Source organism: Tympanuchus pallidicinctus, unplaced genomic scaffold, assembly GCF_026119805.1.
Source record: "Tympanuchus pallidicinctus isolate F22 unplaced genomic scaffold, pur_lepc_1.0 scaffold3, whole genome shotgun sequence".
Classification (NCBI taxonomy): Eukaryota; Metazoa; Chordata; class Aves; order Galliformes; family Phasianidae; genus Tympanuchus; species Tympanuchus pallidicinctus.
This window is the reverse complement of record NW_026294747.1, coordinates 23564506-23579799: the sequence shown is the minus strand read 5'-3', so window position 1 is coordinate 23579799 and position 15294 is coordinate 23564506. Positions and strand designations below refer to the sequence as shown.

Genomic DNA, 15294 nt, shown 5'->3' with positions numbered 1-15294 from the left:
TAAGCTGCTGAAACATAATATTGAATTCCCTCGATTCCATGGATTTCCACCTTTCAGGTCCCTTCTCCATAAGGATACACGGGGAATTGTCATCATCTCAGAGAAGTCTGAGATGAATGAAAAGTTACTTTACACCTTATTCTTACTTTCTTGCTAAGTACTGAATGAAAACAACAGAATGAAAACAAACGCTGCCTATTATGGAACAAGTTTCTGAATTTTCCACTTTCATTAGATATTTCCTGTGATCCTTTTTTGTTGTTGTTGTTTTAGCTTTGGAATCCCTACCACTGCAAGTCCTTGAAGCACGTACACAGGATTACCACAAACCATCTTCCAGAGGGACATAGCAGAAAGATGTCATAGTTCCAGTCACTGCAGTCTCATTAACCAGGAAAGCAGGCAAGTGTTTGAAACAGACTGTAGAACATAAGGAAGTGCTTTTCTCCCAAAAAGGGCTGCTCAGCAGAATGTACCACCGTAACACAAATGCAGATGTCACTCTGAGACAGCCATGCTGTGTCACACAGGCAAGTATTAAACAAAGAATTGGGATACTGAGGAGAGCAAGCCTTGACTACCAGTTTCCTCCTTGTCCAGCAACATTCTGTGTGGTCTTCCCAAACAGCACGAGCTGTTAGTGGCCCTTTATCAAGGATGGCAACATACTGTTCAGCTGTGCTTGGGAGGATTATTTTATTTTACCAATAGACCAGTTATACATATTGATGCAGAGCTAAATGATAGCTCTGCAATATGAAGAAAACTAGAAGAATATTTTGCAAGGACCGTGTTAATTAGCCAAACACAAAAAAATTCTGACTACCTGCATCTTCATAGGCTTTTGTTGGCTCTTACCAGAATCGTTCATCTGAATGAAAAACAGCAGCCATCAAAAACCAGCAGCTTCTAATAAAGGTTACAACCTGGTCTATAAGGAGAAGTCCTAAAAAACTAATGCAGCAACCATCACATTCCTCTTCGTAACGTTCCTAATTAACCCAGAAGTCCTGGCCCAATGAAAACACACCTCTGTGAGAAAAGGGAAAAAGGTGAAACATTAGAGTTCAAAAAATGTTAGATCTACTCTCTAAGAAAACCACATTGTGCACCTTGTGTGCCATAGAAGAAACAAAAGCAACAACAAAAACAAAAAACTACAGATAAGAAAAGCTTTTTGACCCCAGATCTGTAGTAAACATTTATTAGAAAATCTATTCAGTATGTACATGCAGAAATGAAAAAAAGACTGCTGAGTAACTAACCAGAAAACAGAGATACCTGCTTAAGCAAAGTCCAACAGCCATCAAGCTCATGCTGCGATCCAAAAAGCACATCCAGGTCAAGTGACTGGCACTTGGACTTCAACTGCACAAAGTGGAGAATACCTGCTTTTGGATACCAAACCATTTGTCAATCTTTTTCATATTAGCTGCTACCTACAAAGAACAATATAACACACAAAATAAGGAGTAGGCTGCGACTGCTCACATCCTCCTGGGCATTTTCACTGCAGATGCCTCCACAGTACTATTCTATTATAAATGAAGCAAACAAACAGTTTAACAAACAAAAGGCTGTAGCAAATCCTCTTTAGGAGGAAGAGGATTTGATAGTTAGGATTTCTAGTCAGCTAAATGTACAATCTTAGAGTGCTCCTGTATCTTCCTTGCTCCTAAGCAAGGAATGTTATCAGAACAACCTTTCTCGAGCACCTCCAGGCATCACAAAAAACACTCAGTTCAGTGCTTCTTTCTCTCCATCCCAACCAGTTTCAACTGATAGATCTCTAAAATTTGTTTAATCTCTTCTCTCTTTTTCCACCTGAAAGCACCTGCAGGTCAGTTTGCTTGAGGGAGGAACATTATGAGTCTCCAACATCACAATAAGGGCACAAACCTTAACTTCTAGAAGGCTTCTGAGGGTATGAAGTCTACATGGGGCACGAGTCCTAAACTCACAGCAAATAAAAAGCATTCCTGTAATATTTCCTTTTAAAGTCTCAAGCTCTACAAATTTACTAAAATGTTGATGTTTCTTTTGAATAGAAGACAAGCTTTTTCTTCAAGACCTCAGAATGAAAATTACAGATCCATTAACTCCCACAGTTCCAATTAGAAGTCTTCTCTGAAGTCAGGCAAATACATAAAGCTTAACCAAACCGTATCTCTATTCCCTCTAACTTCCAGGACATTCCTCCCACCTTGGTGTACAAGAGGTGGAACAGAAAATTCTAGCCAGCATCTCCCTGCTTTGAGGATGCCTTAAGGTTCTGTCACAAACACCAGACTTACCATAGTGAATTGCATGGCTCTCCATCTATTCTGAAAAAAAAGATTGAGTCCAACTGAAAAAACAAAACCCCTAAGTCCATAAGCCCTGGATATTTCAAACCTCAAATTTCAACTCATCACACTCAATGCAAGGAAGAAGCCCACTCGCAGTCTATCTTTCCAGAGATCAGTACAGGATTGTTGAATTAAGTGGTACAAGGACCTAATGGAAAGATTTCCCACGAACTCTCACTAGAAGTAAGTATTTGCATTTGTAAACATAGTCTATACACTGACAGAAGCAGGTCATTATACTTCATTTGAACCTGCCTTTCAAAGAAGTAAATGTTAGATGATTTCTGAATAAAATGACATCTAATTTTGATGGCATACAGGATGTTCCTACTCCTATATTGAGATGATGACCCTGTAACTCAGAGACACACTGAGAAACACTAACATCTCTGGTCACACTGCTCAGTGTCTCACCCAAACACTAACACATCCAGCTGTAATGGTGCTTTTAATAAAGACCACGTGTAAACTCTAGCAATGAAAGAGCTGCCTCACATTTACTTCTACTGTCTCTGCCACTAGGACAAGTAGCAGAGGTAATGGCCAGATCCTAGGCCACCAAATGCCACTTCAAGAGACAAAGTGAGATAGTCTCCGGAGGAACTTACATGGGAATGCAATTAAACAAGAGTGTAAAAAAAATGCCACTTAAATGAGTAAAAAAGCTTTTGATACCTGAAAGTGACCTGTGAAATAAAGTTTCCTTTTAGCCAGAGATAATTCTTCACAGCATCTTTGCCTCCAGAAACTACCTTACAGATCTGGCTTCTCCTTTCTGACATAGAAGGCACTGAGAATCTGAATTGTTTCCTCTCTGTTGTGTAACATACTTTTCAAGCTTTAGCTTGTCTGCAGCAAGCCTAAGCATTTAAATGGACAGCAATGACATCTAGTGGCTTGCTAAGAACCTGCCTTACTATATTTCCAGCCCAATCACTTACTTTTAGTAATGAGACAACCCACACAGCTCCGAATTTTATTGATGTGCTCCTGACTTGATAGGTCAACAGCAAGCGCATCTGAAATTCTTCACAAGTTTTCCCATAATACACATTCACTGCTGTCTCCTATGATTGCAGCATTTCTTCAGTTACTTGCTTGATGTTGAGGCGAGATAACGGGCACGTTTACTTTAGCTGTGCAGGTAAGGCCTACATTTCTTCAGCACGAATCTATCTACAGAAGTTTACTCATATTGAACAGGGCTTGGGCTCCCATCCACCCTTTTGGTTACTCTCTTCTCTACCTGCATTAAATTAAATGACAGAGATTACTTACGCAGACAAGAATAAGGCTCAAAAACATGTTGTTTGTAACAGCTGGTATATGGTTCATTCACAGTTGAACAAAAATAAATAAATACAAAGGACTTCAAAAACCACAACTGTGCTGAAACTACAAGGAGAAAAGATCAAAACGCTGTTCTGAAAGCACAGAGGAAGAGATCTTGCAGACTGGATTTATTGGAGAACAGTAAACAGTTTGCTTCCATCTGCCCTCCCCAAAAAACACCTCATTTTCAGGGAGATGTACTGCAAAGTTGCCACGAAACACAAGTGAGAACTTACCAAAACTTTGGAATTATGTGACAATTTAAGGAAAGCTCAGAAGGTATCTTTATAGAGCTTCCTACACTACTGACACTGGTCATTTAACCACTGCTGGAGTCTTTTCAGGCAGTAACAATTTCCACAGCCTCAATAGAAAATAACTTAGAAGATTTTCAATTAACAGTGGTGAGGAAGCATTACATTTGTGGTATGTGTACCTACTGAAGAAGCCTAGAGCCCTCAGAGAATACAGCATACTGGCCATTAAAAAAAATAATGTAGTTTTAGTTTTGTTAACTGAGATGTATGAATATCTAAGACTGAAATGAGTGGGTTTTTGAGGTACTTTCCCCTACAAACCCATCTTAGGCAGAGACTTGTGACTTTTAATCCTACAGACCAGATTCCCTTGGAATGGTCTGTAAGCAAAAAATATTTTTCCTCTTTAGAGAAAAACAGAAACATTTACCTAACATTGTAACAAATCTGCTGCACTAATAGGAAAGGAATGTAAGGATAATACTTTTAATATACCAGGCAAGCATGCTGTAACACCAAAAAGTAAAGAGACAGAACAAACATAAAGAATGTCCTAAAGAAAATAGGTAACTCTAAATTACTCTCTCCACCAGAATAAGCTGCAACTGATGTTTCTCTGAAAAGCAGAAAAATAGCCACCTCAGGTCTTCCCACTTCGGCTCTGCTTTTTATTACTTACTTTGCACAGTCAAAACACACTCATTACAGGCTGAAGCTCCCAACAACAAATGCATGAATGGTCTTCTGAAGCTATGAATGGTTATCAAAATTCTTAAGTCAACTCCTCAAGAAAACCAATCTATATTCCCTTGTAATGAAGCAAAAGACCTAGTTCTACAATCCTATGAATAGGACTTGCAGATTGAGGCAAGTTCTCAAGACAAGCACAGGCTTGTGAAAGAACAGAAGAGGTTTTCAGAGGACAATATTATTGCTTGACTTAAAAGAATCATCACTTTTAACTTAGATCAATTCTGCTAATTTTGCAATTCAGCCACAACCAGCAGAACTTCATTAAAACTTCAGTTTCTCCAGTAGTGAAACAAGGAACCCAGACTAACTGCTGGAGAATTTTCTTTTTGTTCCCTTGCCCACAATGCAGTGGACAATTCTGGGAAGAATTTTCCAAATTAAAGCAATAGACAGAAACACCAACTTGCAGCCATTCCCAGAAAGTATCAAATGCTGCCAAGAAGGCAGAAGATTGCAGGCTATCTAGCAAGGAGAGCAAATTTTTTTTTACCAGTTAAGAGTTTTCTGTAGTCTGTCCTTGATCTATGACTGCATCTCTATTCCAGTGCTCAAGGGCTGCCTGAAGAGGACCAGAGCACAGCAATACAACTGGGCAGTGTTCTTACTTGTCTGGAACACTGGTTTGGGGTGGAGATGAAAACAAGATCCACTATACAAAGGAAGTCAAAGTGGAAGTGGGATGAAGGTGTAAACAGACTAAGAACCATTATTAGAAAAAGCAATAAAGCCCCCAGAGAAAATTAAAATGCATGGGCTTGATCACAAAGCTTGTGGGAAAGAGAACTGCAGTCAAATGACTAAACTGTACGCTGAGACATCTGCTTGAAAATTATACACACTCTTATACTACGTTGTGTAGAAACATGTATTTGTGTAGCACAACGTTTACAAAATATCTGTGCAAGAGCACTTCTCCTTTCATGTTCCCTCAGCATAAGTGGCTATAGACTCAGCAAAAAAAGAAAACCAAAGGCAATTCTAGCATTGGAAGTGATGAATGAAGACTACACTGTTTAGTGTTCCTCACTGCCTTCAATTTAAGTGTGTTTTCGTCAAAACAGATACAGCACAACAGTGAAGAGAAACCACAGGCTGTCCCCAGTTCCTTCTGGGCAACAAGGCACACCATTAGTTTCACACTGAGAACCTCAAAATTGCAAACAGCAAACATCTGCTAAAACAAAAATCCAATAGATTAGCTCTAATTGCTTTTTGAGTTCTTAAGACAGCAATAGCTGTATCTCCACTTTTTTCGAGATTAGTTTACTATAATCCTGATGACAAGACCCCATTTCTCTTTCCTTAAGAGTTCCACAGAAGCCACTCTGTTCCCATTTCCGGAGATTTTACTTCCACCACAGAAGCTTTACAAGTTGTGAACAAAACCTCTCTGGTATAATGACAGTTGCAGATTTGGAGAACTACAGCCAGCTTTGCATCTCCTCTTCGTACTTCTGAGGATCAATAAAAGGTTTGTCAATGGAGCGGATCATCAGCTCACCACAGTACACACATTCAGCTGCCACAATATCATCAATGTCAGCTTTGATCTGTTCTCGGCTCTGCTGCCCCTTCCCCAGACTAGCAGTGTCTGCATCCTTGGGACGATGGTGGCCCTTGGAAGGCTGACTGCTAGCTGCCAGCTTCTTCTGAAGATCTTCCAGCTTTGCCTGCTTATAGGCAGGAAGGTTTGGAAAAACTGCTTGAAGAAGACAGTCATAATGAAACATGTGGCCACAAAGGAAAAGGTAAAATGGGCGGTTTAGAAGAGGAAAGTCACAAGCAGCACATTTTTCCTGAGGCTCAACAGAGCCATACTTATTTCTCATTTCCTGGATGTCCTCTCGGATTCTCTTGGCACTCTGCGTGGCTTCCTCCATCTCCCTCTTCAGCTCCTCAATGTGCTTGTTGTAGTCCTCCAGGGAGTTACAGATAGCCTCCTTGAAATGGTCAATAGTGACAAAGTCTGGAAAAAATGGCAGGACATCTTCAATCTTCAGCAGGGCACAGCTGGAGAGGCAGGCCATTGCCTTCTTGACATCCTTCTCTTCCTGAACAACATGGCGAGCAATCTTCAACCAGAGCTTCTTCCGGAGTTCCTCATCATCTTCAGGGAGATCTGCACAGGACTTGGCAAGATCAACATCCACCTAGAAGGTGAACAGACAAGGAAATTGAGTCAAGCAAGCAGTCTTCTTTGTTTATCTACCATTCAATGCTTCCATTACAGCAGGTACTTACAAAAAAAAAAAAAAAAAAAAAAAACAACCAAAAAAAAACCCCTATTGCTATTGCTGCCTAGGGCAGCAATACTGGCCTGCTATTTACATGTCATACACCTTCTCTCCACTCATCCAGTATTCCTCCAGTTGGAAAATTTCCTCACTACCCAGCAGAGAACAAAGCCCAGAACTACAATAAGGGTCTAATCTATGATATGTTGTCTTTGCTGACCACACATTTCAATGAAGATATAGCTATGTCTCTGGAGTGAACTCAAACACCTCCCTAAAGGTCAGCCTAAGCTAACAAAGGCATTCCTCTGATAATTACTACAGCTACGAATAGGAAGTTAATAGAATCCTGAAGAGTTTCTATGCACACCTTGAATAAACGCAGACACTTTACTTTGTGTTAGAGACTAGGGTTAAGACAGATCATATTCTTGTTTGTATCTCCCATGCTCCTGCTCTCAATTGCAACTTGTTAAAGTCAGTTGTCTACCTAAAACAATCACGAAAGCTCAGAAGTTGAAAGTCTTCCCTCCTATACTTATCTGCACAGCTCCAGTATTGATGGGTATTCACTTCTCAATGCTTGGTTCTTCATGATAACTTGAAGTAAGTTCCTGTATCTCACAGCATGCATGCATAGACACACGTACCTGTAACGCAAGATCCACAGCTTCCTCATATAATTCCATCACTTTATAAATATGGACACATGCATGATGGTGCCCATGCTCTGCACATAGGCGCAGTGCATACTTCAGGTCATAGTGGATTCTGTTTGGGTTGGTTCCTGCTTGTTCCAGGTATGACAGCAATGAATCTGGCCGACACAAAGCATAGAGAGACAGCAGGTAGTTGTGAATAGCTTGCTGGGTTTCCTCCAACTGATATACACAGAACTCCATGTATCTAATGGCTTCATTGATCTGCTGAGTACTGGCACTCTGGCTATAGTTAACAAGAGCTGGAATAAGGTTCCTGGCATCCAGTCTGGAGCCCATAGAAATCCAAGCATCAACCACTTTCTTGGGAATATGCTGGATGAGGACCGGAGAGAACTTGTAGAACAGCTTCTCATCTCTGTGCCTGGACAGCACATTTAGAGCTTCATCGTACTCATCGTGCTGGCAGTGGTGAGCTACTACTCGCTCATAGTCCTGCATGATGACTGCAAAATAGACCATGTGCTCTGTGTCCCCATGGCTTGCCAAAAGCTCATAAATAGATGCCCGGTTATTAAATAAACAGTCTTTGTTCTTCGGGCTGCTCAGGAAGGTGCGAAACTTCTCCCGGGTATCCAAATAGAGATTCCGCTGTGAGGGATCTCCTTCCAGTATACCTAGCCAGTTCAGATACAGCTCTGTTAGCCACGTGGTCAGCAGAGTGGTCTGTGTCTTCTCAGAATGCTTTAGGTTATTTAACTTCTTAATTAGAAACTCCATCAGGGCCTCTTCTTGCTTGGCTTCAATGAACTTAAGGGCAATTTCCTCAAAATAGTTCTGGGTCAGTGCATAACACTTGGCACTGTCTAGATACCTCTTGTTTTGGAAGCAATGTTCTGCTTCTTTTGCCAGCACAATATCTAGGCACTCTGGACGGTCTTTACAGTATTCTTTGGCTAAATCAAATTTGTTCATATTCATATACATTTTCCACACATCTCTAGATTCCCGCTGGACATGATAGCGGAACACAACTTTCTCAGTGTGGATCCAGATCTGCTGGACCATAGGATCTTTGATCATGCGTGTCAACGTGCCAAACTTCTCCAAGAACAGATCTTGAAAAACCACTTGCTCATTCAGCGTGCATACAGCCATCACCCGATCAGGCAGCAGCAACAGAAAGTGGAACTGGGTGAGCACAATGGATATTGGCTTGTTCACAGTTGCATCAATATCAGAAGGATAAACCCAGACCCGTTCATCACTCAGAATCGAATCGGGACGGCTATAATCCAACGTACCATATAAAACACCATTTCCCATCATCCAGGCAAAGGAGCGTGGGTTGGAGCGCAGTTTTGAAGTATAAAAGGCTATCTCACTGAATCCAAAGCTGGCTGGAAACTCTCTGAAGCTGGGCAAGTGGTCAGCGTGCATAGCAAATATGGAGCCGAAGCCTTGCTGCTCTGCACCTTCAGGCACTTTGCCAACAAACTGGAAAAGTCTCTTTCGAGTGGTTGCTATAATAAAAAATTTCCCTTCTATCCCTCGTTCAATCTCCAAGCAGCAGACAGGCGCAGATCCCGATTCCTCCTCCAGAGTGTAGACGAGTCGGAAGTACTGGTCAGGATTAGTGCTGAAGAGGCTTCCCTCGCTGACAGATATTTCAGCTTCATAAATTTGCCCCTGGGCTGTTCCCACCAGGATAGGCCCAGTGTTGGTCTCTGTACCAAGAAATTTGTTCCAGCCCACGCTTTCAATCAAGTGGCCTTTCCAGCGGGAGAGTGCTCGTACTTTCTGAACACTTCTGTTCAGGTAAAGGCATTCACTAGTGTTCAAAGCAATCAGGAGATGAGAGCCTGTCAAAAGGAGAGGGGCACAAGGAGAGAACAAATTTACACTGTGCCTAAGCAAGCCAAATTCCTGAGGCTTCTCAGCCTTACATTAGATAAGCACTAGTATCAACATACTAATCCAGGAATTTTCCCCCATTCATGAAAACGTGGGGGATTTCCATAATGGAAACAGTAGTCTATCCATTGCAAACTAGAGTTGCTAATCTCAGATGTTTCAGTTGAAAGGTATTCTTCCAATTTAGTAACCGTTCTAAGGACAAACATTTCTCAGAGTTCTCTCCTATCCCTGGCAGCTAGCGATACTTATGCGAATCACTTTTCAAGCTTGTGCTTTGTTAGTTTTTTCAATCATTCAAGGCTACAATGAGCTACAGATGTTTTACGGTTCATTTAAAAAAATTCTTATGTGTACACACATAGCACAAAGCAATGAGTTCCATGAGAACCACCTGTTTGCCATATTCACAGAACCAATATGTTCAATTGCCTCTGCTGCCAGCCATCATCTGTAAATATATGCAGCCCATTGTCTCACCTGTGTGGTCCAAAAACATCTTGTAGACCTTGGCTTCATCTTTGCGTCCCAACTCCACTTGATTAGGTTCATCTGGCTTCCCAAGATCAATCCTGCAAAGACAAAACATGAATGTGTGCTGCCAATCAAAGTTCATATGAGCTTAACTTATTGTTTTCAATATATGCAGGTTCATGGCTTACCGTTTCTTCTAATTAACAGATCTCAAGAAACTTTAACACAAAAAAAAAAAAAAGATGAAAACAAGCAATAACTTCAGGTCACCAACAGCATTACCTGAGAAGGGTGTCTTTGCCAAGGCTCATACAGAGCTGGTTAGAGGAGACCACCAAGCTGTTAATTTTCTCTGGAGGAGCAAAATCAATCCTTTGCTTGTTAAATATTGGTGTTTCCTTTTCCAGTCGTGCATTCACATATCCTGGAGAAGAAAAAAAAAAAAACAACAAACATGAGTACTTGAACAAGACCAAAAAAACAAAACCAAAAAAAAACCATGACAACCTACATCAGATTCTAGTCTAGAAAGACAGTGTGACCATTGCCTTCTCTATGTTTTAGTATAAAGGGAGTTTGCTCCATGGAGCATCAACACTGAGAGCAGCCCTCACACAGATGTGTAACTGGAAAGTAGTAATACACTCCATGGTCTTGTCACAGAACTGAAAGCTCATCACAAAGAATTCCAGCCCTAGCATCAACTGCTTGATGAGTCAAAACATATTCAGACTGTTTACTTTTTCAAACCAAATCCTACAATACAGCCAGGTTTACCTGGTTTTCCAAAGGATCTGAGGACCATATCCAAATTCTAAGAAATGCCTGATGAAGTTTAGAGTTGAGGGTTGAAGTTTGCTCAGACATGGCTACTTTGCAGGATACACACTGCATTTTCAGCCTGATGAAGCAAAACTTCCAAATCAATGAACTGAAATTAGGAATACAACCAGCACGAGAGAACCTGTGTAACTGATTAAGAATTCAGCTAGTCAGCTGAGTCCCAACTAGCTTGGGAAACGTAATATCCAGCATGAGGCACATTAAGGAGTTCCTTATGGAGGAGACCTAGCTGGGAGAGGCAAAGATAGGTGAAGGTCTGACCTGAAGAAACTGACGTACTTGTGGAGAAATATGTTAAATTATTAAATAAACTACTCAAAAACCTATTGTTTAAAAAAAATAATAATAAATTCTTATGGTCTTCAGTGTAGATGGGCAAGACTGGCTCCTTTGGCTACAACAAAGGCAAAGGCTTAGCCATAGGAATAGCAGGTAACAAACAGAATGTTTAAAGACAGGTGAACTGTCACAACAAAGGGGTACCGAGAAGTAGTACAACAGATTTAATTTTCATTGAAGACACATAGACCTCTGAACCCAAAAACATGGTACTTGTCCTTCTTCAGAAATAGAATGACATGGCCTGTGCAAATGCCCTTTATCAGCCTCCTACGATGAAGTGAAACACTACAAAGATCTCAGATACGGCAGTGAACTGTAAAATATGAAGGCGTTCATATAAAACTGAAGCCAAGTGATGATAATCATCACAGAATCCTGGAACATCTGTACATTCACAAACAGATTTTATCACAAAGCTGCATCCATATCTGTCCCTTGAGACAAGTTTTCCCACTGACTGACATTTCCCATACGCACAAAGTCTTACATAACCCTCCGACAAAGAAAACAGCACAGGATCTGTTCGATCACACTACCTCAAGCTAGAAAGCCAGACAGACTTGATATATTGAGGTTAGCTCTTCTGCCTTGCTCCATGAGCAAGTGAAGGATTTCTAAAGCAAGCAGATCCATGCAGCAGTTAGTTTGGACAGGAAGATTAAAAGAAAGAAAATAAAATAAAAAAGAGCTATGGCAAGTTAAAGCCATTCATGAAATTAGCTACCCAGAAAGATGTAAGCCAAGAAAATAAATCTGAATTTGAGGAACTTAAGGGGAATTCTCAGGGGAAATCGACTTCCCTCATTCTGAAGAGCACAGGCCCAATAAACTCGAAGACACTTCTCTAAAGCATATCCAATACCTACAGCCTCACCCAGATTATCCTGAAAAACTCTAATTTCAGCTTTGTTGAAAAGGTTAGCATAGTAGTTGAAAGCCACTTGCTAATATCATGATTCCTTTGTTTGGAATGGCTTCTCCTCACCTCTGCCTCAATAGCAGGCCAGCTGTGGATCATTGAAGGCTTCTTGCTTTAAATGCAAGACAGACATGCAGGAACAAAGCAACCACAATCCAAGTAGGCAGCCTTTCGCTCAGCACAGATTTTCCCACACATCGATCCTTGCTTAAACATCATCCAATTACACAAACATGCATTCCTCTATTTTTAGCCAAACAAAAGTAAAACATATGTTCTTTAATTCAGATTAAGGAGCTGCAATGTCATGGCTTAAACTTGTCATTATGAATGCACTGATTTCAAGGCTATACCCATTACAGGAACAACAACCATAGCATCATCATCATCATCACCATCATAATTTTAACTACTGTCTATAACAGGACAAGGACACTTCTCCAGCTTACAATTTTCTACATGGAGGAAATATCTGTTGTGTAACATACATTCAATTCAGAAGGTCCCCTTCCTCCATCCTGACCCCAAAGTCCCTTCTGTGTTCAGGTGAAATTCTACTGCAGTATTTCCCATTCTGACTTCTGGGAAAACTTGCACTTTCCCTGAGAGTTTTGAATCTGTTCAAAGATTTAAGTTCACCAACTTCAGTCATATCCAGCAGATCAAAATAGTTCTTTCCACGCTGAAACTGGACTACCTAAAGTTTACACCGCAGGCTGTACTTGAGGTCTGCAACAGAATGTACAGCTTTGAGAAACAGTAGCTGTTTCCAAGCACTGGGAACAACTAACTGAAACAAGGGAATAAATGCCCACAGCTTCTACCTGTCCATGTTTTGTTCCAAATCAGCACAGTAATCTAAGAATGACTAACATCCTTATTGGATTGCACCTTTGCAATTTAGCCGTTTCTAGAACTTCCTTTGTCAAAATCATATGTCAGCAAGCAGGCAGATTTCTCAACTGTGAGACAGTCATGACCAAAGAGAGTATTGCAGCAAGAAGAAAAGCTGAGTCCTTGCAAATGTATTTTCTGTTGGCAGCTTGTCCCAGCACTACTTTGCTTAACACCTTTTGGGGACAGTCATTCTTTGTGTAATACTACAGAGCAAAGTAACGTAACGCATGTTAAAACAAACAGGAGGAACAAGCCTACTTCAGCATGTAGACTCGGAGTAATTCTATCTGTGCAGTTATTCTATATAGTATAAAGAACATGGCAGTTTATCAATTCTCAACACATACACAAACCTTACAACTCAGCTTCCCCAAAGGCTAACAGTGAGCTACACTGCATGAGGAAAAAGCTTAAAAGAATGTGCCTGCATCTGTAAACACATACCTCTCGTATGCCAGTGCTGCACAGCAGCTGCTGCCACAATGACAATACCAGGTAGACCAAAATCCCCTCACAGTCAACATTTCTCACTCAGTACTCAGTGTGGCATTGTGAGGTGGTATCTGACGGAGAATTGTTATTGAACCTGATGAACACACCTCAAATCTAGCAAGACAAATACTTGCTTTTTTGTGTATGAAAGAAATAACTCATTGGTGATCACATCTTTACGTGGGGTGCACACCTTCTTGAAGAGCATACAGCCAGAATATTGTGGCTGTAACAGCAAGGTTCCTAGATGAGAACCAAAATGAAAGCTAAATGATCCCTGTCAGCTACCACAGCCTTGAACTGAGTAGTGCTGAGGAGTGGTCATGATTACATCTACAAAGGCATGGCATGCCACACACACGTTTTCACCACACACTGCTTCCTGGCACACATGTGTAAGGCCTTACAAAGCCCTACCGTAGTCAAGCAGCCCCTAAGTTTTGCTGAGACTACACGTATCACCCTCGAGCTTCATCAGAAAGCCAGCATCCCTCGTGCTGAAACATTTCATACAGCAAGTGACAGAAGAAGGGGCAGCCAAACGCTGCACCACAAAGTTAGCAACGTACCTGAAAGCACAATCACTGAAAGCACTCCCGCAGCCTGCCATGCCCCACTCCCTGCCCCAGCCTGCCACCTCGTCTCCCCCTCTCCCCACCGTAGCACCCCGCACAGCACACGGTGGGAGCAGGCCTCTGACTCCCCGCTCCTCAGCCGGGACTGGGGCCTGCCCGTCACCCGGGGAGGAGCCTAGGGACGCTGCCGGCGCTCACCGGAGTGCGGGATGCCCACGCTGGCGCGGCTCTGCTGCACGGAGGCGGAACGGTACAGGGAGTCCTCGTACTCATCCAGAATGGAAGCCATGGCGCCCAGCCGCTCCCGGCACCCGAACCCCGCGCCGATCGCTTCCGCCAACGCTCACCTGACCCGCGTCACGTGACCGTAGGGTGGCGCACCGCGCCTGCTCCGCGGCCGTGGGCCCCGCCCCTGCCGGGGCGCGAGGTGGAGGCTGCCGTGAGGGGCGGGCGAATGCTGCCGTAACATGGCGGCCGCGGGGCCGTTACTGCTAATGAGTTTGTGCCCGCGGCTGGGAGCTGTTTGCAGGCTGTGCGCTTCCTAAATCATGAATGTACCAACCTATTTTACTTCAGCTGCAAATGCATCTAGTGGCTGTGTATAAGCGCTGCTCTACAGACACCTCGTGACTTTTCTCTAGCGCGGTTTTTCCTTCTAGCTGAGCAGTGGCTGCAGCAAAGCGTGTGGTGGGGCTGTCCCTGAGTTGAGCTGGATTTGCTCTGCGAGTTTATCACAAGCACATTGGTCCCACATGCTGCGTCACTGAATAATGCTTCAGAGATCGAGTTTTGCTCTGGTTATGCCGGCAATTGGTATTTACCCTGTAGCTTAAGGTGGCAGCATTTGTAACAACGGCATCAACAAAAAATTCAATTCTTATAGGACGCTTTTGGGCTTCATCTTAAATAAAATGACAACACGTATGTGTAGATATGATATGTAAGCTATATACTCTGAATTAAAGTGTAGTATTCACAGTGCTCCCTGGCAGAAAGAGAGAAACCTTGTACCGCATTACAGGACAGCTTGTGACACACAGCTGCTGCAGGACAGGCAGTAGCCACGCTCCACTCCTCCACTCGCATGTCAGCTGGCACTGACTGGCACCACCAGCAGCAATGGTACGTGGTTGCTCTTTGCACATGCTAACACAGTTCTGTCTCCCCCTCCTCTGCCTTTCTTCTGCAAATCCCACTCACAAAAACCAGAACTCCTAACCAGAGCACTCTGCCTCAGGCCTCCTGCATGGTACAG

General features: G+C 42.4%; 1 protein-coding gene across 2 annotated transcripts; it reads right to left on the bottom strand.

Moving 5' to 3' along the window:
• Positions 1-679: 679 nt before the first annotated feature.
• Positions 680-14408, bottom strand: VPS18 (VPS18 core subunit of CORVET and HOPS complexes). 2 transcript variants are annotated; one of them, XM_052694391.1, is made up of 5 exons: positions 14387-14408; positions 10254-10395; positions 9978-10069; positions 7575-9445; positions 680-6840 (listed from the first exon to the last, which is right to left on the bottom strand). In XM_052694391.1, the coding sequence occupies exons 2-5, from the start codon at positions 10280-10282 to the stop codon at positions 6112-6114; spliced, it is 2721 nt and encodes a 906-aa protein (XP_052550351.1). In that variant the 5' UTR covers positions 10283-10395; positions 14387-14408; the 3' UTR covers positions 680-6111. The 2 variants fall into 2 exon arrangements, with proteins under 2 accessions (XP_052550351.1, XP_052550350.1); XM_052694390.1 differs by lacking the exon at positions 14387-14408 and adding an exon at positions 14238-14380.
• Positions 14409-15294: the final 886 nt, after the last annotated feature.

Coding starts and splice junctions, on each gene's coding strand:
- VPS18 (XM_052694390.1), bottom strand. CDS start 14,328: ATGGCTTCCATTCTGGATGAGTACGAGGACTCCCTGTACCGTTCCGCC. Junction 9,446..9,977: donor GATGTTTTTGGACCACACAG/GTGAGACAATGG, acceptor TCCTTTTGACAG/GCTCTCATCTCCTGATTGCT. Junction 6,841..7,574: donor CTGTGGATCTTGCGTTACAG/GTACGTGTGTCT, acceptor TTCACCTTCTAG/GTGGATGTTGATCTTGCCAA.